The 27,911-nt window shown below is 39.8% G+C and overlaps 1 protein-coding gene across 2 annotated transcripts; it reads left to right on the top strand.

Annotated features, from left to right (window-relative positions):
* Positions 1-27,670, top strand: gad2 (glutamate decarboxylase 2). Of its 2 annotated transcripts, none has more exons than XM_033638823.2 (16): positions 1-137; positions 1,076-1,138; positions 1,267-1,413; positions 2,115-2,348; positions 3,891-3,981; positions 4,806-4,918; positions 5,407-5,522; positions 5,981-6,060; positions 8,340-8,394; positions 8,570-8,686; positions 11,741-11,805; positions 11,902-11,980; positions 12,069-12,218; positions 14,169-14,276; positions 17,251-17,340; positions 22,016-27,670. In XM_033638823.2, exons 1-16 carry the CDS (start codon positions 131-133, stop codon positions 22,187-22,189), a joined length of 1,689 nt encoding a protein of 562 aa, XP_033494714.2. In that variant the 5' UTR covers positions 1-130; the 3' UTR covers positions 22,190-27,670. The 2 variants fall into 2 exon arrangements, with proteins under 2 accessions (XP_033494714.2, XP_033494713.2); XM_033638822.2 differs by lacking the exon at positions 1-137 and adding an exon at positions 144-809.
* Positions 27,671-27,911: the final 241 nt, after the last annotated feature.

The following is a 27,911-nucleotide window of genomic DNA, read 5'->3' on the forward strand; positions in this document are numbered from 1 at the left end:
GCATTTGAACCAAGTCTCCTCGCCGCCCCGCTGCTTCCTCCACCGGAGGCGGGCAATTAGAGCAGCCGGTCTCCAAGAAAATAGGTCTGCGGTCGCCGGGCAGATGAATTAGTTGGCATTCACTGTCTGTATGGAGGGTAAGTTTGTGCGCGCACGGGCACAAAATGTTGGGGATGTATGGAGTCACGACGCGCTACGCAACGCAGTTCGTCATGACTTGAAGTGAATCACGATGGGATTTCTTTAGTGACGTGACATTTAGGTTAGAAGCAATTAGGCATGGCTTGTGTGTGCTGCATATTTACCAGCAGCTGTGGCATATAGCTGCTTTTCACCACTTTTTTTTGGGCTGCAGTTTGTTTTTATTTTTATTTCCATCCAAAGCAGGCATCTCAACGCAGCTGAACTCTTGCACTATATTTCCCATGAGGTGAGGAGAGCGTGGTGCGCCGGATTTCTCTTGGAGGACGCTGCTTTACGCTCCGTGCACCTGTGGACGCCTGCAAAAAGAGCACCGTGGACGCCTTTTGCGTGTCTTTTTTTCTTTACCATACGCGTTTTATTTTGAGGGTCTTTCCCGCAGCACAAAGCGTCTATCGGATGCACGGCTGCAGCAGTCGGAGAGGTCTGGTCACATTCAGCACCACATCAGCTTTGAACAGCGCCGGGTCGTCGCGTGTGGATGGGCTCTGTCGGTCTCCGTGTCTCCAGCAGCTCCTAACTACCGGCAACAATGGCATCGCAGGGTTTCTGGTCTCTCGGCGGAGATAATGCGGGGGCCAACACCGGGAGTCAGAGCCCCAGTACGCGTGAGTGGCTTTTTGTCTTGAAAGCAGCTGTGATGGAGCGGGGCGCAGCTCTAATTCCAGTGCATTGTCTCAAACCAGTGCGTTTGGCCGAGTGAAAAACCAAACAGGCCTGCTGTGTCTGCTTTACGCATTTTTTTTTTTCGTTTCACCCTGCAAGATGCGAGAATGTTGCTCTTTTCCTCTAACTTGCATGGCGCCTTTTGTGCTACTGTCGTAAAGTTGGACTCCTGTGCATCCTTATTTGATTTATCCCCTCTCTCTTGCAGCCAGGGCTTGGTGCCAAGCGGCGGCCCAGAAATTATCCGGAGGAATTGGATCGAAATTATGTGGTATGTCGGAGGGAGTGGGGGATTGGTTGGTGAGGGGGGCGCAGTTTTTACCAATCGTTTCATTCACGTTCTGGCCTTATCGACAGCGTAATAAAAATATCTTAATGCTGTTTTGTGATGTTTCAAAGCGCTGCTAAATGTCGGGGAAGTGGAGAAAGCCGCCGAGCCGGCCGCCAAGCAGCCGCCGGGGACAGAAGCTGCAGGCACCTGCGGCTGCAACAAATCCTGCAACTGCACCAAAGCTGCTGTGGTCTTCTCCAACCTCTATTCAACAGGTACAAAAGCATGCTGCAAACCTGGAGATTAAACACTGCCGGACTCCTGATCTGTCTCATTGAGTCACAGCTTGGCCTTGCTTTGGATTACCGTCATTTAGTCAGTGTAAAAATGACATAAAAAGTCATTATTTATTATAAGTGTAGTTTTTTTTCTTTTTTAAATAAAAGAAAAACAGCAAGCAATGTGTAAATTGGCATTTTGCAATTCGATTTCATTTGTCAATATCTGTTATATAAATGTCATTTTATTGATCCGCTTTATTCTTTGTTCCCACCGCCAGTAAAATACACATACAAATTAAAATAAAAATGGCAGAACATGTGCAAATTTGGATGGAATTAATCATAATGTGCTTCTTTTACATTAAGATTTAATATGCGCAATATTCAGTAAACTATAGTGGACATTTTTACAGTTTTTCCAGAGAGGTCACCTTCAGCAGAATCTCTTGCTCAGAGGTGTTGAACGTTGCATGAACTCCAAAAACTTACTTTAATTTGCAGACCTTAAATGTAACAAAATATGTTTTTTTTTGTCCCGTCTACAGGCCTGCAGGATCATTTCACAATATCGAAAAGAATGCATGCAAACATGATTTTATGAGACTCCTCTGCACAGAAATATAAATCACAAAATGTCTCCCCTGCTGCTGCTGCTCCCGCGTTTGTTTATTTATTTATTTATATTTTATTTACAGACCTGTTACCTGCCATGGACGGCGATACCAAAACAATGACCTTCCTGCAGGAAGTTGTGGATATTTTACTGGCCTACATCGTGGAGTCTTTCGACCGGGACACCAAAGTTATTGATTTTCATTATCCAAACGAGCTTCTTCAGATGAACAACTGGGAGCTGCAGGGCGAGCCGGCCACCCTGGATGATATCTTGATCAGCTGTCGCGCTACTCTCAAATACGCCATCAAAACAGGTCAGGTCTGCAGGCTCAAATGTTTGATACACGCTTGATAAATAAGCTGCTTTATTTTTGACTATTTAAATATGCTAAAACAGTTTCAGTGTGGCGTGTTAGGAAATATTCCCGCTTTAAAGCTGCACCTGACACATTTATGCAGGCCTAAATCCCGGCCTGCTACAATTCTTTGTGTTTAATACGTCTAAGTCACAATATATTGACATATTTAATAACTCATTCAATGAGGGGGAAGAACTATTTATAGCATAGAGTCCTAGATTATAACAGAAAAAAAACACAAACTTGATTTTTAGGTGAATCCTATCTCCATTTTAATTAAGGTTTATCCTGCAAAAATCTACACAGTGAAGACAGAATAAAACAAAGCACAGAACAGAAAGCAATCTGTGTTTAAAAAAGATAAAAATAAATAATGTCTATAATAAAAATCAACCTGCAAGTTGTTCTCCTCCTCCTCCTCCTCCTCCTCCTCCTCCTCTTGGCCACCAGACCGATAAATGCAGTGACGCAGTAAATCTGGTTCACCAAGTAGAAGATAATAGGCTAATAACCAGCAGGCTTCATAGGCCAAGTCCATTATCCTCTCGGCGCTGACACATGCAGGGGAAAATTTACAGCACAGCACAGAAACCCCCAAAACAAATACAGATATACATTATATTTTTTTTTCCCTTAACTCCGTTTGATCAGATTATAGACATGTGACAAATTGCATATGACAAATATAAGGACATTTTAAAGTGTTTTATAATGCACAGTATTTGTAACAATTAAAACTCCTTCTGTGAAGACATATTCTATATTATTAACTGTCTTTTACTGCCGTTCATTATCTGTTATACACCAGCATCCACTCATGGGTGAGTTATAGACAAGTTGTTGACAAATGCATTACAAATGTAACAGCTTAAACTACATTACAGTGTATTATAAGCCATTTATTACTGTAAATGTTTATTATCACAGCTAAATTGAGGAAGTTAAAGTAGAATCAGGATCAGAGTAGGATTTATTGCCAAGAAGGTTTTTACTCATGAGAGATTTGCTTTGGTTTTTGGTGCCAACATGCAGCAAACAATAAACATATTAAGAGGAAATGATAATAAAATAAGGCAAAAATTCAAGTGTCTTCCTGAGACAGTAATTGTGGATCAGACTTGTTGAGGAGACATTTAGAATTTCTTGTTTAAAAAAAAAGAAAAACATTTAATTTAGTGTTTTTTATATAGCTCCTCAGTGTGTGATGTAACCTGTAATATTAAACAAAGGTGGGGAAACTTTATCTTGGTGTTTATACCCTCCACTAAATTCCTACATTACCCATACAACACCGAATGCTTTCATTATTTCTCAAGATGATTTAAACATCACCGCAGCTGCATTTCTAACCTGCAATTAAAGCATTGACGAGATGACAGTGTCTCTGCCTTTTTCACAAACTCAGCTTAAACACACAGAAATTTCAATTTTCCTGACGCCTGATAAAACTGTTCAAATTGCAGCCATCTCACACCCTTTCCCCTTCTTCCTCCTCAGCCCACCCCAGGTACTTCAATCAGCTCTCTACAGGATTAGACATGGTCGGACTGGCAGCCGATTGGCTAACGTCCACCGCCAACACCAATATGTAAGTATGTGGCCCCCTTGCTTCATCATGATTTTAAATGCTGATAATGATAATGACAATGAATTCCATTTCCGGTCCATCCGTATGCCGTCTGCACGTGCTGATAGCGGCTTCTCTCTTTTTTTTCACTCAATCATGGCAAATGAAAAAGGCGAAATGAAAGGCAGACCCCCTCCTTTATTCCCCCTCCCACCTCTGCCTTTTATCCCTCCCCCTCACCTCCAATCTCCATGGGGATTCAAGGGGAGAAAATTAGCCCTGAAATTAAATTCAGACTAATCTGAAGCTAATTTGGGTGTGTGTTTTTGGGGTGATAAACTCTGCAAGAGTCAGCCTTGGCAACTGTGAGGCACTGCAAAATAAGCCTGCTGTTGACACGGGGGGAGGGTTAAAATTACTGCTGCTGATACGCCGTGTATTAGTAGGAAAATATGTCAGGTGGCTCAGACTGAAAATGTACTTTTTTAGTGCAGCGAGGATGATGAAGATATGAGGCTTCTGTACAGCAGAAAGCACATTTGGTCTGAAATGTGGCCTGCGCAGTGGAAAAAGAAACGGATGCTCGTACATTTTGTTCAGAAGCATCAGTGCAAATGAAAATCTTATTGCCTCCTCAGAGTGGAAGGTGTGGCCTGTAAGACCACCGAAAATTCTGCATCTTTATCTTCAAAGAATTTGAATTATTCAGTGTTTTATCTGCCATCAATTTCAACTCTGAAACAGCCAAACTGGAAAAAAAAGTCAGTTTACTGGCTATATCCTGGAGATGAGTCATGCACATTTTTGTGTAACAAGCAGCATGTGATGTCCCTTGTGTAACGCAGGTTCACCTATGAGGTGGCTCCTGTCTTTGTGCTGCTGGAATACGTCACTCTGAAGAAGATGAGGGAGATCATTGGCTGGCCGGATGGGCGAGGAGATGGCATTTTCTCTCCTGGTATGTACGGCGACGCCAAACCCACCACCCCTCTGTTTCACTGGAGATGGAACTGCCTCTGTGTGTGTGTGTGTGTGCTGTAATTTGCATTTTGATGATATAAATGGAACTCGTTTCAAAGCCAATTAGCATAAAATAATTTTTCCAACTTAAGCCCCCACCTCACCACCCTCCCTCCAGTCTTTAATTCCTCCCATGCTTTTCTGTCTGACACGTGGCGAGGAGCAATCACTGGAGAATGTGATGACAAAGGCCATGATTGGCTCTGACATTGTGGACAGTTGGATGCTGTGTCATTGCTCGATGCGCTACTGATACACTGTGAACAAAGGATTTCTGTTGTTCTATCATTATAACAAACATACACGGAATTTTTCCAACTGTGCTCTGAAGCCCTGCGTTACTCCCATGAGAATGTGCCAGTCAGGGCTGTGATGTGGGCCTGACACCGACTGGCTGTAAATCACTGGGTCCTGTCTGTCCTCCAGGTGGTGCTATTTCTAATATGTACGCCATGCTGCTGGCTCGCTTCAAGATGTTCCCCGAAGTGAAGGAGAAAGGAATGTCATCTGTTCCCCGACTGGTGGCCTTCACATCCGAACATGTAGGCATTTATGTTTTAATTAAACTGTCAATATGTGTCCTAATGGATCAAATAATGAACACTGACTTTCTTTAACCAAAAGTCAAAGACCATCCTCTCCAGTGGAGGAATAACTTTTTATTTTCCACATTAACCGTGGCTGTGCTTGATGTGTGTGTTTTAAAAGTGCCTTTCTGTCATGTTCATACCACCAGCGCTGATATAAAGCTGACATTATGTGTGTGAGACGCTGCAGGACACAAGGTGACTGGTGTGTCTGCCACATTATATGTCACCTCCTTCATCTTTAAAGGACATTTAAAAGATGCTGTGAGGCAAAGACGCCATTTAGTGACACACAAACCTTTTAGAGCTGCCTGACCATTGTTATATTTCCAGATGTTTTCCCCCTCCTGTAACCTGGTGTGCAGACAGTTCAACATAATTTCTATTTTATTTCTTCTTTGTCTCATTTTCAGAGCCATTTTTCAATCAAAAAAGGTGCGGCAGCTCTTGGCATCGGGACAGAGAGTGTGATCTGCATCAAAGCAGATGAAAGGTAAAGTCCGCCTCTCATTTCAGCTGTATAAATGGTGTGGGAATACTCTATGGAAAATCTGCATGCAAGCTTCATGCATGACAACTGCACAACAGTGCAGAGAAAGAGAGTGTCCCCCTAAACAATGTCCGTGTCCACTCCACACAATAAAATCCTATCCAGACAGAGAATGTCTCAGGGAATGTCAACTACAAAATATATAAACTAATCAGATCTTAAATTTGATGCTAACGCTAGCTGTTGGAGCTAGCCCCATGCCTTGACCAACATTTACATTAGCAAATGCATGTCAGCTGCGTCTTCATCCATCTCATCTGAATTACAAACTAAATTAAGCCATAACCCAATTTTGGCAGCAAGCTAGCTATGACCTGGAGGTATGACATCAGTTAAAACAAAGGATTTCATTGGTTGAGCCTACATTTCCACAAGCGGACATGTGCTGAAAATCAAGGTCTTTCCAAATAATCTGCTGGGATGTGCAAGCATTCATAAGAACCCTCAAAATCTGTTTTTGTAAATTTCCATCCAATTTTTTGGACAAAAATCCATGCTTGGTGTAAAAGCATAAAATTAAAAGTTCACATATAAATTGCAGTGGTGGAAAGTAATCAAGTACATTAAATCAAGTGCTGTATAGTAGTTCATGTTGTAGTAGTTTTACTAGTATTTCCGTTACTTAACGTTTCTAAAAGTCCAGAGGAAAATGTACATTTACTCCACTACATTTATAGATGGCTGTGGTTACCTTGCAGATGAAGATTTTACTGAAAACGGCACATGATTAGCTTATACAGTCAAATATCAGACATCAAACCACTGGTTACCAACCTTTTGGTTTGTGACACCCTACAAAACGAAGTGTCTAGTTGGGGTCCTTTTGAGGCTATAGAGGTATATACTGGATATTTAATCTGCAAACTGTCTCCCAAAGGATTGAATGATGAGATACCATGGCATGTCATCCTATAGTGGATTTGGGGATCTCAAAAGACCAATTTATGATACACAGCATAAGAGTATACAATGTTGACCGATGTGATCATTCATAAGATCAACATTTTTGTAGATAATATTGTAAATAGCCTTTATTGTGTAAGGAGCTTGAGTTGACCAGGTTTTTCCCATGTTCTTCTTGTTCCCTTGTTCTTTCGTTTGTGGGATATGTGACACATGGTGCACAGGCTGTTGCCAATTATTAAGAAATACGCCCACAGCTGATGAATTCCCCCACACCTGTGCATACCTTTGAAATGGGTGGAGCAGTTTCTGTTTAAGCTCAGTGCTGGAAATAATGGTGTTGAACACTCTTGACGAAGGTCCAGGAGGACTGAGATGTTAGTGTCACTAATAAATTGTGAAGCTGAGCAAGAGCAGCGTGTGGGATTTTCTGTTCAGAGGCCCATAGAGGTAAAATTATGAAATATTTCACAAATATGTTGAGAATTTGAGAAAATTCCAGAAAGGTTTTTTCTTTTTTCCTTCTCCCAGAAATCACCTCTTGACCCCTCAGATTTATCTTGTGACCCTTTTTAGGGACCAGCCCCTTAGGTTGCGATCTCTGAACAAAACTGCCTACAGTGCCTGTATACAGAGCAGTTAAACCCAACTTTACCTCAACCAGCTACAGCAGTAAAATGCTGCTTACACTTTGATGCATCAGTATGAAGCACATTTTGCTGATAATACTTAAAGGAACACTTCACTCCCAATATGATCATTTATATATCAGTTACTCACCCCATGTTACACTGAATTTGTGAAGAATTTTTTTTTTCTTGTCTGTCTCCAAAATGAACAAAGAATCCAAATACAAAGAAAATTCTGGATGAATTGAAGTCATAGGGGTCCACGTTTTACAACAGCAAAACTATATGAAAACATTCAAACTCTCACACAACTCATGCAGAATAATCCAAGTCTCATTCACTCAGTCGTATGCTCAGTACTTCCAAAACAGATGTGTTTTTTGAAAACCTTAGTATTTAAAACTGAACAGAAAGTGAAACTTCTCAAAGCCAGACTCCATTGAGAAAAACAGTAATTTTAATTCACTGAACATGGGAGCTGTTCGTCTACCATGGCATTGATCAGCTGGTTAGTTTATGTTATTGTTTTTTTCAGTTTCAGTTTTCCTCAGGACATTTTCTTGTCGTGAAGTATTTTGATATTGATTTCTTGGTATCATCACATAAGTAAAAGATCTGAATACTTACTCCACCATTAATGAATTCACAAACAACTCAAGACGCAACTGAGGCTTATTTTTTTCTTTGCAGTGGTAAAATGATCCCAGCCGACCTTGAGAGGAGAATACTGGAGGCGAAACAGAAGGTAATGAGATACACATTAATAACACAAGCTATAAATACTGCAGATATTACTTCATACAGCCCTCATTTTCTGATACTCAGTCGACTGAAACCACCCTGATTATGAAACATGTTGGCATTATTATAACTGCATCAGCTGCTTTGTGTACAATCATTTCCTGTTTGTGTCTCTGCAGGGCTTTGTTCCTTTCTTTGTTAGCGCAACTGCGGGCACAACAGTGTACGGAGCCTTTGACCCGCTCATCGCCATTTCTGACATCTGCAAAAAGTACAGTGTCTGGATGCATGTGGATGTGAGTAAAACAAACTGACCTTTTCATGGAATCTGCATACTCTCCCACTGCCTCGTTAAAAACTCTGTTATTACCTAAAACGTCTGCGGTGCACAACATCTCTCCACAGCAGGGGTTTTAGTGAAGGAATACACAGAGCTCACCAGTGAGTTTGACAAATCTATTATGTCTGTCTCGCCTCTAACTGCTTGCGGTTGACCCAGATAGGAGCCAGCCATTTCCTATCTAACACTGGGGATTAGAAAAACTGGAACAGAGGCTGTAAATCATCTCCTCCCCTGACTTTGCCATCATGGGCCCTCTCACTGAAGGAACTCTATCTATTAATGAAGGTGATTTAGTCCTGACAGGGGGACACCTCTATTAAGAGGCATAAATGGCCTTATCTATCATTCCTCAACTGGCTGAGATGAGAAAAAACAACATCCTGCTTTGGACTGTTGTGGCACCTGCTGCTTTTGTCGGAGTATGTGCTGTTGCGGGTGCAGCTCCCCGTGAAATAAATGTGCTCTGTGGCCTTCTTAGCTCTCAGCAGGAAACATTATGAGGCTGGATATCCAGAGACGCTGGCAAAAACATCCACATGAACTTCTCACATTTAGACCTTTTTGAAGCTGATAATGATACCAATGTTTGGAGTGAAGAATATATAAGTCGTGAAGAATGTTCTGACCTGCTATAGCTAATGAGCTGGAGGAACCTTCAAAGCAGTTAAATGAATATATATGCAACGAGTGCAAGTTTAGCAGCAGTTTCATTGCAGATTTATTGAGAGAGCTTTCACAATATAATAGGGGGACAACACTAACATCGTAAGACTTAAAGGGACAGTTCAACTCGTAATCAAAAATATATATTTGATTACGAGTTGAACTCGTAATCAAAAATATATATTTCTCCCTCTTACCTGTAGTGCTATTTATCAGTCTAGATTGTTTTTGTGTGAGTTGCAGAGTGTTGGAGATATCAGCCATAGAGATGTCTGCCTTCTCTCCAATATAATGAAACTAGATGGCACTCGGCTTGTGGTGCTCCAAGTGCCAAAAAATATATTTGGAAAAATTCAACAGCAACGTCTCTTCCCAGAAATCATGACTCATCAGTACTCAAGATAATCCACAGACCTTGTTGTGAGCAGTTTCATGTTGGAACTATTTTCTTACTACCAAACTACACCTGTCAATCAGGTCCCAAGAAGTGCGGCACACTAAGCAACTGATTTTCATAGTGGCCAAAGAATGGAATCACAACTTCTGAGTCGCTCATGTGATGCCATTAGGCCCCAAAACCTTTTTTCTCATAGACTAACATTGGAAAGGAGATGCCTGTAAATCCATGGACACATTTTTCTGAGCATCACAATCCCCATTAAAACGATTCGTCTCACTATCAGAAGTTGATTCATTTGGTCCGATAACATTCCAAAAGTTTATAAGAGCCACATGAATAAATCACTTTATCCTCATTTAAGTTAACGGATTGTTAAACCAGAGGTAGCCAGCTGGGCCTGTGTAAGTCACAAGTGCGCTTGCTCTAAGCAGTGTTGATCATCCAGGTAATTTTATACGCTGCAGACTGACGTTTTTGGCTTCATGCACCACAAAGCAAATCTCATAGGAATGAATGGTGTTTGATTTTGAGGTGAACTGTCCCTTTAACAGCAGAGGTCTACCGATGAATTGGCCAGGTCGATATATCAGCCAGTGTACCTTAGCTAAATATGTGTAAGCAAACGTGATCACCATTTTGTTCAGCCACTAAAGAGTACTGACTAGTTCCTCATTTTTAGAATTAGGGACAAATAGAATTCTTAAAAACTGGTCATTACTGTACAAAGTTTAGCATTTGTCTTGCCATCTGACTTGTAGGGAGATCTATGCTTGTTAAAGGTATACTATAAAGGATTGTCGTTTACTATCTGTTTGTAAAAACACTCACTAATGGAAGTATAAGTAAAACCCAACCCAAGATTCTGTCAGTTGGCCTGTTTGCCTCACTATATTTGTGTGTGGTAACTCGTTGCAGCCTTTTAATAAAACCCGACGTCACCTGAGCGCTGTCGGGGTACACACTAATGAACATCCCAAGCACAAAATAAAAAATAAAATATACTTTCACATACTTCTAGTGGGTCATGAGTGATGACTGAGGGGGATTTTGTCTCTATCAGTCTATAGATTGTGTTTAAGGAAAATCCTGCAGGGTATATCTTAAATTAATTGTGCTAGATTTAAATTTTCAAATATTCATTTATTTATAGAAGATTTTTAAGTCAGTTTTATTGAAGTCACCTAATATCATTGCATTTCTACTATACATATACAGACTTCCCTCTGCACCTGCAGAGTCTATCAAGTGTTTGAATCGAGTCCAACTCTTACAAATAATTATACTTAACCTTCACAAAAAGGCACTCAAGATGTATTGACTCTGGGTGCAATGAACTCAAAGACCAAGTTAGAGGAAGTGTAGCCACACTACCACCCCTGGAATATCTGTCAGCTTTTTATGAAGAGTAATATCTGAGTTCAATTTTATTTAGTTTTATATTTTTATTACAAAGCCATGTCTCATATAGTGATAACACTGGGTTTATGCAAGACAACCCATGCACAAAGCAACTCAGTTTTAGACACAAGGCATATAGCATTGAGACGAATGATTTTTGATCCCCTAATGTCATTTAGTTTGAAGTATTCATATGAATTTAAATGAGAGTTTAGTAGAACCAAAGCTTTGAGGCAACTTTGCTGAGGTTGTAGAGATTTGATATATTAATCACAACTGGATAGACACATAAAACGCAATTGAGGTTTTGTAAAGGATGGGGAACTTTCAACGGACAGATCTTTAAAAGAACGGTCCAAATCAAAGCAGCTGAGGCCAAGATATCCTGACTTTAGTTTACCAAAATCCTGGATCCTTCTTTTCCCATAATGCAACGTCATATCTTTAGGACTTTAAACTTATTTTTCATGTAAAATCAGTGGAGTGTCCCTTTAATGAAAATTATTCAAACTTACATGTTTCTTTGTTATGTGTGTGTCCTGTCAGGGTGCGTGGGGAGGAAGTCTGCTCATGTCCCGGAGACACAGGTGGAAGCTGGATGGGGTTGAGAGGCAAGTAAAAACGTTCTGGGGGGGTAAACACAAACTGAGAAGAAGCTAACGAGCATTTGAACCAAACAGCTAAACTAAAGTTTTTGTTACCTGCAGGGCCAATTCAGTAACATGGAACCCACACAAGATGATGTCAGTCCCTCTGCAGTGTTCAGCCCTGCTGGTCAGAGAGGAGGTGCGCCTCATCGTCACATTCATATATGTGAATATTTGTTTTTGGTTTTCTTGTGGTGATAATAAACATTCTGGATGTGATTCCACAGGGTCTGATGCAGAACTGCAACCAGATGCACGCCTGCTACCTGTTCCAGCAGGACAAGCACTATGACCTTTCCTACGACACCGGAGACAAAGCGCTGCAGTGCGGACGCCACGTGGACATTTTCAAGCTGTGGCTCATGTGGAGAGCTAAGGTCAGGACAAGCTAACATGGATATTTGCTTTTGCTCATGTTTGTGTGAAGTTATTTGATATATAGACTGATTTTTTTTTGGTGTTAGACATCCTAGTCAGTGTGTGATGTCAGCCTCTAGACATATATTTAATTATATATTAAATCAATCAATCAATAAAATAAATATATAAGATAAACTTATAAAACATATAATAATAATTATAATAACACAGTGGTTTTGGGGATTTTTTTCTCGTGAACACATGTCAGGGATACTCAACCTGCTATGGCCGGGGGCCACTTTTGCAAAATGAAAGGAATAAACAAACATTAATAATATTTATCAGATAAAATGAATCAACATTAAAAGGCCCATAACTCATCTTTCTTTGAAATTCTTTATTTTCAGATTAACAGGTTTAGGATCAGCATGAGTCAGCAAAATCAAGGCAAATTGCCTGTTTTTAATTTTACCTTTGCTTCTCTCACTCATCTCAAATCCAGTTGCAGATCAGGTGTGCACAGGGGCGTTTCTAAGATTTGAGGACAATTGGGGCTTAGGCCAGACCTCTGTCGAGGTGTCAGGGGGTCCTACCCTGGCACTTTCTACTTTTGATTTCAAAAAAAAAAAAAAAAAAGCATTTTGATGGTTTTATGCACTCCAGAAAAGGACAAGACACCTTATTTACACTTTAAGTATAACATTAATTCCCAGTGTGAATCCATTTTTCCTTTCTATCATAAATTAGAAAATGGTCAGCAGGCCACGCTCCAACCAACAATTGCGGGCCAGATGTGGGCCACTGGTCATATGTTGAGCATCACTGATATACATTAAAACTGCCTAAGCAGCAAAACATGCTGAGTTAGGGATGAGATCACGTTATGCTGTGTTAGCTCCTGCTAACCAGGCAGAGAGAGCTGGACGGTCCTTTAGAGCTGCTTCAAACGATCAGCTGTTGATGCCTCCCCACCCAGTAGGCTACCATCACAGAAAGATTGTAATTCTGTGGGAAACACTGAATGCTGATAATTATAAGTGTGGAATTCCAAGACAACCATAAACATGGCAACATGCACTGCAATTTTTTTTAGAAAAGCTGTCGTGGAATCAGGCATTTCGGGCTGCAACAGTCACAAAAACAGCCTGTGTAATCCTGGTGGGACTGAATTGGAGTCAAACCCTGAACCACAGAGTGTCTGCAGGTCCTAAAAAAGTCCTAAAATGTCCTAAAGTCATATTCATATGAATATTCACTTAAAATTAATTCACTAGTCTTTAATTTGAATTTTTGAGGTCTTGAATAAATGAATTGAATATAATGATTGAAATTTGATTTAATTTAGCCATCCTTTAAATTCTTTTTCATCAAAATGAGTCTTTAAATCTTAAAACCTATCACTGAGCCTAATACTGTGTTTTTACTTTATACTTGCACTTACCTTACGGCAAAATGTAGATTAACCAGTATCACTCTGATAAACATATTCCAACATCAAACCTACCTCTGCAGGAACCACTTGCATATCAACAGTTACTTACCTTTATACTCACCTGTAATGCTAGAAAGAAATCAGTCTTAAATTTGTTTAAAAAAATTATGCTGATAAGGTCTTTAAAAGCATTAGATTTAAATGTTTGTTACCTGCAGACACTAATCCTTTTTCTTTAATTTGTTTTGGACATTTAAACTCTAATGGATGTATCTGATTAAGTGTGTTATACTTTCTTTGATGTTGCTTTTTTACTTTCTGACATTATGAGTGCATGACAGATGTGTGAGTGTCAGGAGACTGAATTAAATGCATTTTCAGGACAATCTTGTACAATTTTCTAGCAGAAAAATATATTTTCTGCATCTTATTTACACACTTGCACAAATACCTTCAGTTTCATAATAGCCATGTAATATTATTTAATCTGAATGAATGTTTAAAACTAACAGATGTAAAATCTTCTCTTCGACAGGGCACCATTGGGTTTGAAGCTCAGATTGACAAGTGCTTGGAGCTGTCAGAGTATCTCTACAACAAGATCAAAGACAGAGAAGGATACGAGATGGTCTTTGATGGAAAAGTAGGTCCACATTTAACTTTCCCTCTCCACAGTAATAATTCATCCGCAGCCACACAATCAGAGAAAAGCAGCTAACATTAGTCCACGCTGCTTCTTTTACCTCCATGTGTTCGGTGTCATTATGGGTGACTTGATTGACGCGCAGTGCACTTTTTCTTTGTGTTGGATGAATGCCATTTTTACCTCTAGCTGCAAGTATAATGTGCTGCTATTATGTTTAATGAATAGCATAACGGCCTGTAATTGCTCATATGCATATGAATAGCACAGCGTCTGAAATATCCTCCACTGAGAAGGACCACAACAGCACAAACATATGCGGGATAGATGGGGTTATTAAGCTAAAAACTGTTTTATGAAAGGAGTGCTTGGACACCCAGAGTCATTTATAGTGAAAGCTCTTTAATGTTTCAAGCCTTATTGTTTTCCTGCTGAGCCACAAAAGGCTAAGAGCATCATAACCCAGAGGGTGGTGGGGAAAAAGCCAACTCCTCTAGGCAGCGGCCCAGGTGTTCACTTGTCTGTACCTCCCATTGAGCTATTACATCAATCTGATGTTGAATATACTACGGCCGAACCAGCCCGGCTGTATAAATGAGGCTGGTGTGCATGGCTAGTCAGCTGTTGGTAATGAATGCTTTTTTACTCGCTGGCAGGCAGGCTGCTCCAGCGAGGCTTCAGATGCCAAAAAATAGAGCTGTGTGGGGTTTTCAGACATATAGAGTATCTGAGGAGGAGGCAGGCTACCTGTCTGATGCCGGCAACACCTAATGGATTTCCTTTTTGAGCTTTGGAGAGCCATTTTTAAATTGAATCTGCTCTGGCTCGGAGAAATCAGCGGGCTACTTTCAACTCCTTTTATCTTGTGGTATCTGTAGGATTTCAGGCGAGGATGACTGGTAAATATGTGTATATACTGCATATCTGTGAATATGAAGTTGTAGGTGTACTTGTACATCTATATGTAATATATGTAATTACAGATTATGTCTACTTGTCCATAAGGCTGGGTGGTATGTTTGCCATTAAAATATTAATAATCAAATTTTTCCAATTTCGCCATTACAATATGGTAAATGTGTGTAGAATCATGTCAGATGTCAAATTGCTGCTAATATCAATTGACTTTCATCCACTGTTATGTATTACATCAGGAAACTCTTCACATGTAAAAAATAACACTAATTTACATGTATACCGCTAGTAATGTTAGTCTTTAATTACAATGTGCAGCCCAGTCACTGGAAGAAAATGTTGGAATTGTACATTTTTGCAAACCATGGATACTTTTATTTGTATGTTTCATACACATGAAATCAATGTTATTATAATGACGGAGTTCTGATTACATGTTTATGAGCTGACATTGTCAGAGGCTGCCAAGCTGTAGACCACTGTTCAAAACCTCTTGTTATTTAGTGAGTTATTGCTGCGTCTTCTAAGAGCTTTATAGCTACAAAAAAAGTTGTTGTTTATCTAAGACATTGCCGTGTCTCCTGCTGGGATTGTGCCACCAGAACTGAGTATTTTAAGTCATAATGTGTTCTTTTCCATTCCATAACTAAATGTGTTTTGTGCCTTAACATAGCCACATATTAACCACAGCATTGTTGAAATGTAGAGTTTTAATATATCCACTGCATAATAATGTATAAATGAAATTTATCCGTGGTTTCCAGAAACGTACAATGCTAACATTTATTCTGGGGATTTTGTGGCTGCTAAAACAACCCTGATGAAAGACTTAATCAAAATTGCAAAAATGCTCCTTAAAACTCACAGACTGCATAAAAATAATGGCTGTAGCTACCGTGATGTCACCCATTGGTTTGTGACCTTGCATTGTAAAGCCTTGAGTGTGGCATTTTGGTCATTGCCATCTTGATTTTTTGGAGCAAGAAGTGACCATATTTGGATGAGAGGATGGAGCTGTGAAGGAGCAGCCTGTCACTCCAAGTGGCCATGCACTTAATTATGCATAACTTAAGGCTTGATGAAATGTAAAAAAGTGAGTTATAGAAAAATGTACCCCCCATACAGTTGTCTAATGTTGAAATTAGCCATAAAGACCAAAACCATTTTGTACCAGGCTGTAAACATGTTTATTTCTGCTATCAAGTTGGGGATTTTAACATGGGGGTCTATGGGGATTGACTCGCCTTTGGAGGCAGCCTCTAGTGGCCATTTTAGGCTCATCTGCGTTGACTTAATTTTGTAGCCCAAGAGGGCTGCCACTTGTCGGGATCGGGTAATAATTATTCATGGATTCATTAGCATGAGCAAGTCTTTTTGCATTACACAGAGTTATTAAATTCATTGCTAAGATAAAAACACTGATTAAAGCAGCTCAAAAACACACAACTACTATTGTTTTTATATTATAGCATTTCTCAAGTTACTCTAATAGCTTAAAGGTCGAGTTTGTAGGACTTAGAGGCATCTAGTGGCGAAGTTACAGATTGCAAGCAACTGAATGGCACTGTCTACAGCTTGTTCAATTTGGGCTGCTGTAAGAATAACACAGCTGACTCCGCAGACAAGGACCTGCTCCGTTTGTAGATATAAACAGTTCATTCTAAAGTAATGAAAACACAACATTTCTTATTTTTGGGTGATTATTAACTAATGAAAACATAGTTCTGAATTTTATATACCATTTCTCCCAATAGATGCCCCAAAATCCTACATGGTGGACCTTTAAATTTTTATTGCTAGAAGAAGTGACAACCCTGGTGATTATAATGCCACCACTGGGGGGCACCAAAGACAAGAAATGCTCAAAATCTGTACATAGTGGCTTTAATTTTATCAACAGAATAAAAAAAAACAATCATATCACGATACAATGAAATTCTGCAATATTATATATATATATATATATATAATATACCGAGCCCTGAAGTAAGTGTGCATGTTTTGCCTTGTACGGATGTTTATTCCTCTCATCTCTTGTCGCCTCTTTGTGTTCCCACAGCCTCAACACACCAATGTCTGCTTCTGGTACCTCCCTCCTGGGATCCGCTACATGGAGGACAAAGAGGAGAGAAAGAAACGCTTGCACAAGGTGGGTGAGCAGAGATAAGAAGCCTGACTGTAATATCTACCAAAAACACCTTTCACTGCACCTTGCATTTGCCCTACAAGCCTGTTATTCCTATCCAGTGTGACCATCACATGTCCTGCTCATTAGTGGACGTCCACTTCTACTCAGGATTATAAAAATACTTGAGCATGCACATGAGCTATACTTAGTAAATTGTGACAGTCTTAAAACACGATACACAGAGGGACAGAGGGAGTGAGACTATTCAGTTAGCTAAAGAGGCGGTCATTCAGAGGATCCCACAGCAGCAGGGGCCTACTAATTGACAATTAGGACAAACAGATGGTGTACGTGACGGCCATACAAAGAGCTCTCTTTCTCTGTAAAACCCTCCACCATAAATTGTCATAGCACATCAGATGGAGTGATTTCCTTTTGTTTTACAAAGTTTGAAAAAACACAGTGGATACGCCTCACTGAAACCGAGTGTTTGGACAGCTCGCTCTTTTTCCACAGACTCTGACACTTAGACAGAGGGATGACGTTCTTCTGAAGGATAACTGGAAAGTTGTTGAAAGACTGATTAGACGGAAATCTGCAGCTGCTGATTGATTATTTTACAGAAACTGCAGCTGGACACCTGCAAGAGATTTGGAGGGAATGATGATGTGATGACAGACAATACTGGCCGCAGCACTGCAGCCTTTATATACTGTCAGCCCCATGATGGAAGAAAATTCTTTACCTAAATTACAATACCACAGTGGACAAATACTCTGATACAAGTGAAAGTCCTGCAGAAGTCTGCAAATGTTCTTAAAGTGTCAAACATTGAGGTACTTGTTATGCAAAGTCACCCATTTTAGAGGGTTTGAATGACGGTGCTTTCAAAGTCCTGAAATGTGATTTCTTTTTTTTTTACTCCTACGCATACAAGATAATCATTTGTAACAAATTCATAAGTTCGTAAATTTTTACAGGACTTCAGGGGTTCTCTTGTTAGTTTTTTTTCTGTTGCAATTTACAGCTTTATCATTTTTATAAGAACAAGATGGCCTCGCATAAATGCCAGTGTAGTTGAGTTAAAAACACCTGTAATGGGATGTGCCTTTAATTTCTAACAATACATCATATTTAATAAGTCGTGCAAATGTTTTGTATGTGAATCAAAGTAACAAATAACTGTAGTAGTTAAGTAAATGTAGTGAATGTAATGGTGTGGTTTACGTGAGACACAGTTAAATGCTGTATACCCACTAAAAAAGCTCTAGGATTTACACACACCCACTTAAAAATGTGCAAGGGCACGTAAGTAACAATATTTGACACGGTTATTACTTTGGCAGTTTTCTTTTGTAAATACGGGGGTCAAGAGATGACAGCAAACTGAACAAACTGCAGAGCATGCAGAGAGACCCTCACTGTCTTTCCACGCCACCGCCCTGCTGAGCTCAGCTTTTGTATCAGGTTGGATGTGGCGCCCCCCTGGTGGTCACAATATACTCATTACTATACACTAGACTACAGCACTGAATATTTCCTTCTAAAATGTAGTGGAGTACAAGTATAGAGTAGCATAAATTCAATATAATTAAGTGAATTGCCTTAAAATTGTAAATGCACTTAGTTTCTTTCCACCACAGTTCAGGCTTCTTTATACAGCTATCTACACCAGCAGATCTTAATCATCTAACTGACGTTAAAACCAACTGTGGTTGCTCAAGGAGTTAGTAAAGTTTTAAAAGTCTATTTTAAGTTTTCAACTTAATACCCTCAGTGTTAATAAAATAATAAAATTCTTGCCAGATTATGCCGGACCTGCAGGGCGCTGTCTATGAGTCACAGTTAACTTAAGCTCTTTGGCAGCAAACTGAACCTCATGTGCATATGAGTCACAATACTGCAACCAAGTGTGGTCATTTCTAATTTACTGTGCAGATCCTACATTATCCAAAATGACAAGCACCAGCCCTAACATGATGCAATAGAGAAACATATATTGAAATGTTTTCCAGTTCCAAACTTCAACTGCATCACAGCACAGAATCCACACTGACATCAAGACTTTCACTGCTTTGCTCTCAGAGATAACCTCTCAACTTGGCGGCAGCAGTCAGAGCTGTGTGTACCAGAGCTGTGTGTCAGATTTAGCTGTCAGACTGGTGGGAGATAATGAACTACATGCATCAGGATCACAGTGATCTGAGGAGGAAATGTGATGTGTTTAGTTGCTGAAAAAGAAAATAAAAAAGGAGGCACACAAATCTGATAACAGATGCTTTTTAAAATAAAAATTAAACTAACTTTATAAAGAAAAACATTTTAAAAATGGCATATAAGGAGTCAAGAAAGGATACAATGAGGGAGTACAGTTGGTCATCAATGGCAATTTTTTTGCATGATGACTTTGACTAACATATTTAGTCATGTGATCAGACCTCCAGTTCATTTTCTTTGGTTTAGTGTAGAGGGAAAAAGAATCTTGTGTTTGTGACCTGCCGGCTCGCGGTGCTAACTTAATTCATACTCAACAAACTTTACATTTATGCGTGTTTGAATCATTTTTTTCATGAAACTGCAGATTACTTGAAAAATGGCTTTTTATACTTTTAAATTCAGTTAGTGCCAGCAGAGTTCAAACTGTGTTATACTCACCTATGGCAGTTCATTAATTAGTAAACATAACGTAAAATTGGCAGCATGGTGGTGTGGTGGTTAGCACTGTCGCCTCACAGCAAGAGGGTTCCTGGTTTGAACCTCCCGGGACCCCCTTTGTGTGGAGTTTGACATGCAGGTTAACTGGTGACTGGTGTGAATGGTGTGAATGGTTGCCTGTCTCTATGTGTCAGCCCTTGGACCTGTCCAAGGTGTACCCCGTCTCTCGCCCGATATCAGCTGGGATAGGCTCCGACCCCCCCCCCCAATGAATGAATGAACATAAAAATTAATCGGTCACCAAGTAGGTTCAGGTTCACGTTACTTTATTTCTACCCGCAGGCAGATTTTGTTTGAAGTAGACAAGGCCTCCATCTTGACGCACATTTTACAAGTAACATAAACAACAGAAGGTATGATAAAAGTATTCAAGGCTCTAATAATCACTAAACCATTAAAATAAATACATAAATAAACACTGCTCCCATAGCATCTGTGTAGTGTTGCTATGACTTGTTTATTTGAGTGATGGCAGCTGAAACACAATGTGTCTTATACCACTGTGTTCTGCACTTTGTGATTAAAAACCCAAGACACAGTTCCCCGTAGAACACATTTTACACGTACAGTTCTGACTTTGGATGCTTTCAAATCTTGGTTTTCACTCAAAGTTTTTATTTACAACGTATATATATATTATTATAACCTGTGCTTATGTTTATTGTAAGGCGGCGCCCTCTATGGCCGTAGTTATTATCACAGGAGCAGAAGAGGAAGTGATGTAACACAGCATATAAATCGACAAAGTCTGCATAAAGTTGTACAAACATCAGAGACTTCCCTACAGGTTAGATAGGAGAGGTGGTGGAAAGGTCAAACAAACACAGGACCTTCACCTAGGAGACCGGTGTTTATGCCCTGAAGTCATGTTGACTACTTTTCTTTTTTTAGATATTTTTTGGGGCTTTATTGCCTTTATTTGATAGGACAGCTATAGCATGAAAGGGGGAGAGAGAGAGAGAGAGAGGGGAATGACATGGAGCAAAGGGATGTGGGTTGGAGTCAAACCCTCAGCCGCCACAGCAAGGACACAGCCTTTGTACATGGGGCGTCTGCTCTACCAGGTGACTTTTAATAACAACGCAACCTAGTATGCGCGCATGTGTGGGATGCTACACTAGTGACATAAGTGACATATCGTATGTGTATCCGAGACATTATGTTAGAGACAAAAGTACTTATTTAATGCCAAACCATGACATTTTTTTCTAAACCTAACCATGTAATTTTGTTGCCTTAACCTAACCAGGTAGTTTTGGAGCAGAACTGCAACTGTTTTGTGATATAAAGGACATGTTTAAAACTGCAACTGTTAGAACGGTAATATATGTCATTTTGGGGCTGGAATCTACCTTTTTTTGTGGTTAGGTATGAGAGAGCATTGCGTATATACCACCTTTAAAAACTAGAGCTGTGATCTATTTTCTTTTGTGCTCACTTAGTAGTTTTTAATTTCAGTAAATCCCAAATAAACAGAACTATTGAAATGATAGAAACTGTTTGTGGAGTACAGTCTCACAACCCACTGGCTATCACCTGATGATGATAAGCCTTGGAGGCCAACAGCCAGTATTACGGGAGATCTGATGTAGCCAGTGGATATCTGGGCCAAGATTTCCTCTACCATGCGCTGGTTGTTGTTTACTTTAAATTAGCAACTTCAGACAGGTCCAAACAACAATTCAGCCAATCCCCATAAACAAATACCTGCATATGTATGTAGATAAAAAGCTAAATTGTTATCAGATGATAGGTGATGGGTTCCGTGATTGCATTTCAGCCAATTCATTCCACCTCTCTTACCCTGGATGCACTGTTAACTTACAGGCCTTCAAAGCCCTCTCATACATGATTGGTCAATACTACTCTGACTAAAAAAGTGAACCCAGAATGCTTCCAATACCAAACTCTTTAAATATAACAAGTGATTTTCTCTTCCGTACCCTCTGAATTCATGCTGTCTTTCCCGAATTTTTTTAAGGTGGCTCCAGTGATAAAAGCCAGAATGATGGAGTACGGGACAACTATGGTCAGCTACCAACCACAAGGAGACAAGGTCAACTTTTTCCGCATGGTGATCTCAAATCCTGCCGCAACCTTCGAGGACATCGACTTTCTTATTGAGGAGATTGAACGACTGGGCCAGGATCTATAAGACTCATCGCACCAAATCCTCCTGTACTTTTCCCCCTTGACGGATGAATTGTTTGTCGTGAATGTACTGGTAAACTTTTTCTTTTCTCTCTCTCTTTCCTCCAAAGTCGCATATTTAAGAGTATATTTGAGAAAAAAAGATCTACAGATATATCCATATATTATGTATTGTAGCTTTGCCGTGGACTGACTTGGTCCAAAGCTATGTAAAAGTGCTTCTGTCTGCCTTTCCTATAGTGTGGTAGATCCCAGAGTAGTGTAAGTGATGTAACTTTATATGTCCTTTTTGTGATATGAAATGCTTGTGCAATAGGTCGATGAAGAAGAATTTATTTTTTAATCATTTGTCATTTGCAGAGTATGTTGTTAAGTGCCAAACGTGGTTGTGTTCTATTGTAACTTTACATTTTAAACTTCTGGTTTAAAACAAAAAAAAGCACTTCACCTTACCTCAGCTTAATCAACTGCCTTTGCATCTGCACATAGTACTCCAAGCGGTGATCTTTGGACAATACACTCTTGACTGGTGATGTACAGCAGCACCAACACATGTTAAATAAGTATCCCAACCAGAACAGGCAGTCACTGGGATTTGGAAATATGTATAAAAGAAGGCATTTTCATCAAAATTACACAACGGCAAAGTCAATTCAAAGCATTTATAAAGCCATGTCAGTTCATCGTGCATCACATCAGCCTCTGACAGTTTGGTCCGCAGCTTATGATGCTAATTTAATGTTGCTGCTTATTAGTTCTAACACTTTCTACTCTTTTTACACACACTTCTTTCTAGTGTATTTAAGGTGAATAAGGCTTGTTAAATTGTTTTGTTTGACGTAACCAGCTCCATGCACATATCAGAATGGGTACCATTTCCAACCAGGCTGTATGTTTAGTTGTCCTGAGTGTGCTTTACATGTTGTAATGATGATCCAAAATGAGAATAATCAACATTAAGAGGTCACGTAAAGTTAAAATCCTTAAATTTATTAGGTATTTCAAACTCAATTTTTCCTACGTTCAATGGCTTATTTAGCCATTTAAATTAGTTTTTAATTGCCTCTCCTTACATTAGTTTTAAATGTTAGTGGCGGAGTCCGCCACCACTTGGAATTCAAGTTGCATACCCGTGCACCTATGAGCTAATAGATCAAATTCAAACTTAAAAGTTTCATCTCAGAGTGTCTGTGACATTCAGAAAAAATCAGTCATTGTCTTATTTTTTGGGGAATGATTATGTCTTAAAAAGCAAAATAGGCAACTGCGAGGGGCCCCAGACCAAAGCCCTGAATTCACTGCATGTCAGCTGGCTCTGGTAACTTGATTAAATGCAAATTGCCACAGTTAACAACAATATCAACAGGCCCTGCATTGTTAGCTGATCCATGCTATGTCTTGCAACGGTATCCCATGTACGGAAACCAAGAATGGCAGTGCCTGCAATTATTTTTTTAATGCTGTTATTTCGAGATCACAAACTAAGTGTTTTGTTATCTCTATTTTGCATTAGTTTTCTCGAAATCATGGGATAATTATGGAGAGCTCAAAGATGAGTGTCTTGTTTATTTAATCACACCTGATTTCAGCCTTCAAGATCACAAGGACACACTGCAATTTCTGCCTGTTGGACCTTAATTGAAGTACAGCAATGATGTGTCATTTTCAGCAACATTTTCATCTTAAATCACTTTCTACAGTTGTCAAGATGCCATCTATGGATGCTGGCACGGCACTCTTGATCCTCCACTCCTTTTGTTTGCTATCAGGTTGATTATCTCTTTATCTCGAGAAAACAAAGTCCATAACGATGATAAGATAATGAAATACTTAGCTCATGATCTCAAGTTAGCACTGGACTTTATGGGAACTTGTGGCCAGTGAGTGTTCTAGGCAGCATGGTCTTGCACTTGCTGCTATCACCAGTAACCACAGGTGTTTCTAAATCAACCAGGACTAAAATTTCAAGGTTTGTAACTTTAGAGATGTGAAACCTCTCATCTACAGTACCATAACGAGAGAGCATATTTGTCAGTGGTGTTTTTGGACGAACACTTAAAGAAAGATAGAGGATCTTAAGAAATCTGGGAACAGGGCAATAACGGTGTTATAGGAACTTCACCAGACTTGCAGCTACTGCATATCTGACATCACTTGCACTAAATCATCGGGGGAGGAGGAAGCATCCCTTAGCATTGCAAATGAGATTTCTTCTTTATTCATTCACAAGCAATATTTGGGTGTGGGTCAAATCTGTATACCCTGCAAAATATCAAAAGAAAAGGTGAATTCAAGTGTACAGTAGTTAACGATAATCAAGTTTGCTACTAGTTAGCAAAAACATAAACTAAAACCACGCTTACTGTAGGCAGGTTAGTCGATGGAAACGTGAACCCTGATTTAACGAGCAGAGGTTCTGTAGCATTTTCATTAGAACAAGTTAGAAAAGCACAATTTGCTCAACACGGTCGCTCAGTGTACAATCACTTTTGATCATAGATTGTAAATAGTATTTCAAGATGTCCTAAGTACATATATTTGTGTATACATGAGTGTATATAAGACATATAACCAGAGACTATTTGTGAGGTAAAGTTATTCATATTTTCTCTATCTCCAATATAGATTACCTGTATTTTCATCCTGTTTGTCCAAAAGGCTTTTTTCCTGTGTGTGTGTATGTATGTATGTATGTATGTTAGATACTTGACTTGGTTTGTGACTCTTCTTGCTATTTCAAAGAAAAACATGTTTCAGGAACTGGCTTTAAAGAAACTGACAGATTTCACCTTGAAATATATTCGAGTCTTGCTCAGAGACTCTGGTGTTTGGATTTTAAACGAATATGCAAAGCCATTTTGACTCTGAAGCCCTGTGTGTTTTTTTCTGTGCACAAGTGAATACTTGACGGTATGTGCCAATGTGTACCTTAGTGTGTTTGTAACTGTGTTGCCTTAGTATAAATTTGCCAGTATTGTCTAGTTTTCCTCCGAAGAGGAGGTTGTGCACTTTAGAGTATACACATGACCTAATAACGTGCAATGTCCAATGGTTGTTCATAAGTTGATGTTGAAAAAAAATTACTCAAAAATGTAACTTAAGCTCTTTGGTCTGAATGTGACATGAATCAAGGGTCTGTTGGAAGTTAAAGCAGTTCTTCTTTTTTTTTTGAGTTTACAGATATTTAGAGATAAAGTTTTACTGTTTCACATCCCCACACAGATTACCCTAAAATTGATATACTTTTTAGATTTATTATTTCTGTTTACAGATAAAATTGGCGTACACACTGTGACACAGACAACATCAGGTTTAATACAGCGACACAGGAATCTCACTGTGGTGGTCTTGGGCAACCTGATCTCACAGAAATCTGTGAAATGACCATGTTCCCTCAGCACTGCATTACGTGATGGCACGCACTGTGTTTCATTATGTGCCGGTATTACACCGAGTACTGTAACCCAACAGAATCTGACCCAGATCCACCCCCTAAACACTAAAAGCCATTTATAGTTTCAGCATCTGCATGTTCGCAAGGGTCCACTTTGGTCTATGTGATGTAAATGTCATCATCCACTCATGTCAGTGTGGATCCACTACAGTAAGTGCACATGCTCCAATCTCTTGTTCCACACTCCAGCCCAGTCCAAAACATTGCAGTCAAACCAGCAGCTGCACCACAGTGAGGTAGTTTTAAGTTATATTTTTGATAGACATTCACTCTGGATCCATCCTATGCCTTCTGTGTGACCACAGCTGTCTGCGTACGTTCAATGTGGAAAGTATGTCCGAGCCTTAACCCAAACCACTCAACAACTCACTAAATACAATGATTTTGTAAGGTGCTGGGTCACAGAATCTGACGGGTCACAAATTTCAGTGTTACACGGCAAACTGTCACAGTTTGAAGCACGTGGTCAGCGTTGTGAAACGGTCACATTTGGTCAAACCAAAACTACTTGGTCAGGTTTAAGAAAACATCGTGCTGTCGGTTACAATAAGCATGCTTTTACCTATGTGGTTACCTAAGTAAGGAAAATTAAAAATAAGTCAATGCTGACTTTTGGTTTCACACAGGAGACAAACAGTGGTCTCTTGGGTGAAAGTCCTGTGTTTGTTTGACCCCTCCACCGCCCCAACCTGCTACCTGCAGGAACTTTGTTGCTCTTTATACACCCAGTGGGGTCGTAACATTAAACACTGGTCTCTTGGGTGAAAGTCCTATATTTGTTTGACCCGTCGGCCTCCCCAACCTTCCTCCCTATGAGGACTTTGTAACTTGTTATACTACCTATGGGATCTCAACATTAAGTACCCCTCATTGTGTGACGTTGGCAAACCAGGGAATTCATTTGTCCACCATGACAAAGGATCCTTATTGACTTTTTATTGGCATTGTTTCCTTGTTGACAGCATGTAATTTCTACACATTCTGTGCCACCGTCATCGCATAACGCAGTGCTAACAGGTCAGGGTCATTTCACATATTTCTGTTAGAACAGGCTGGTCTTGGAAAGCCAGACATTTTCTTCTCTTGCTGCTGCTGCTGCTGCTAGACTTGCTTCCTTTGCACGTGCATGCGATGCCTTGCCTATCCAGCTTGTTTGATATCTCTTATATATCTATTTCTATATATATATATATATATACATATATACAGTAAGTGTAGCTCCTGTAATTAGCTTTAGTGTCCAATGTATAGCTTTAGCCTGTAGATTAGTGCACTGTCGCTCTAGCCTTTACATGTGATTCTCTGTGTCTTGGGCTTCCTGTAAAGTTTCTCCGTGCCGCAAGCATGCTAACCTCGCCTAGCATTGTACTCCTCTCTGCGCTTGATCTGACTATCTCTATCCTCTGTCTTTCTACTTCTTGCTTGAAGACTGTCGCCGCTCAGAATGTAGAGTATTATATCTATATGTGTAGTCCCTCAGCATGTCTCTCTGAAAGCTCTTCTCTGCTCTGCACCTGTACGACCTTTTTCTCTCTTTCTCTTCCGCTTCGCCCTCTGGTAGCAGTGACGACGTATCCTCGCGCTTTCCTCTAACGTTTCTTGGCTGCCCGCTGTCGTTCTATTCTGCGTGTCTGAGGCGGTGTGTTGACTCGTGTCATGGTGCCATAACATCACAGTTTATGATTTTCTTTTATTTTACCAAGGCCCTTGACTCTATGGGATGTATGACAAACAGATCAATAGGATTTAGACTTGATTGTCCAAAAACTTGTCAAATGCAAGTGTTGTTAGCCTTTAACACAGAAGTATATAAAAAATACACCCTGGTTTCTTGATTACAGGAAATATTGTTTGTTTAGGAGAACAATTAAAACCCCTAGTACTCAGAGTGCAGTTCACTTTCATTAAATATGGTACAATTTTGAATCATATACTCTGCAAACTGCTGTGCTAGCTTCTCTCAAACATTCATTTGTCCTGAACTATATGTTACTATTGGGAAAATAGAAATAAATATTGTCAAAACAAACATTATCGGAATCTTCTTTCATTGTTTCTTTTTTATTTTCTCAGACATACAGTAACATTTTCAAAGTGCGTCATACTGAGAGCCAAAAGCATGGTGTTACATGAGCAGAGGAGATTTATTTGTTACATAAATGGGTGAGTAAGTCCTTGAAGAAAGTGGGACATGAAAAGTGGCACTTTTACAGCACTACAAGGTAAGGATGTATCAGCGGTGCCAGTACAGCACTGGGCATGTTTATATCAT

The sequence above is a fragment of the Epinephelus lanceolatus genome, chromosome 20 (genome assembly GCF_041903045.1).
Source record: "Epinephelus lanceolatus isolate andai-2023 chromosome 20, ASM4190304v1, whole genome shotgun sequence".
Lineage (NCBI taxonomy): Eukaryota > Metazoa > Chordata > Actinopteri > Perciformes > Serranidae > Epinephelus > Epinephelus lanceolatus.

Coding starts and splice junctions, on each gene's coding strand:
- gad2 (XM_033638822.2), top strand. CDS start 734: ATGGCATCGCAGGGTTTCTGGTCTCTCGGCGGAGATAATGCGGGGGCC. Junction 11,806..11,901: donor AAGCTGGATGGGGTTGAGAG/GCAAGTAAAAAC, acceptor TGTTACCTGCAG/GGCCAATTCAGTAACATGGA. Junction 11,981..12,068: donor CCCTGCTGGTCAGAGAGGAG/GTGCGCCTCATC, acceptor GTGATTCCACAG/GGTCTGATGCAGAACTGCAA.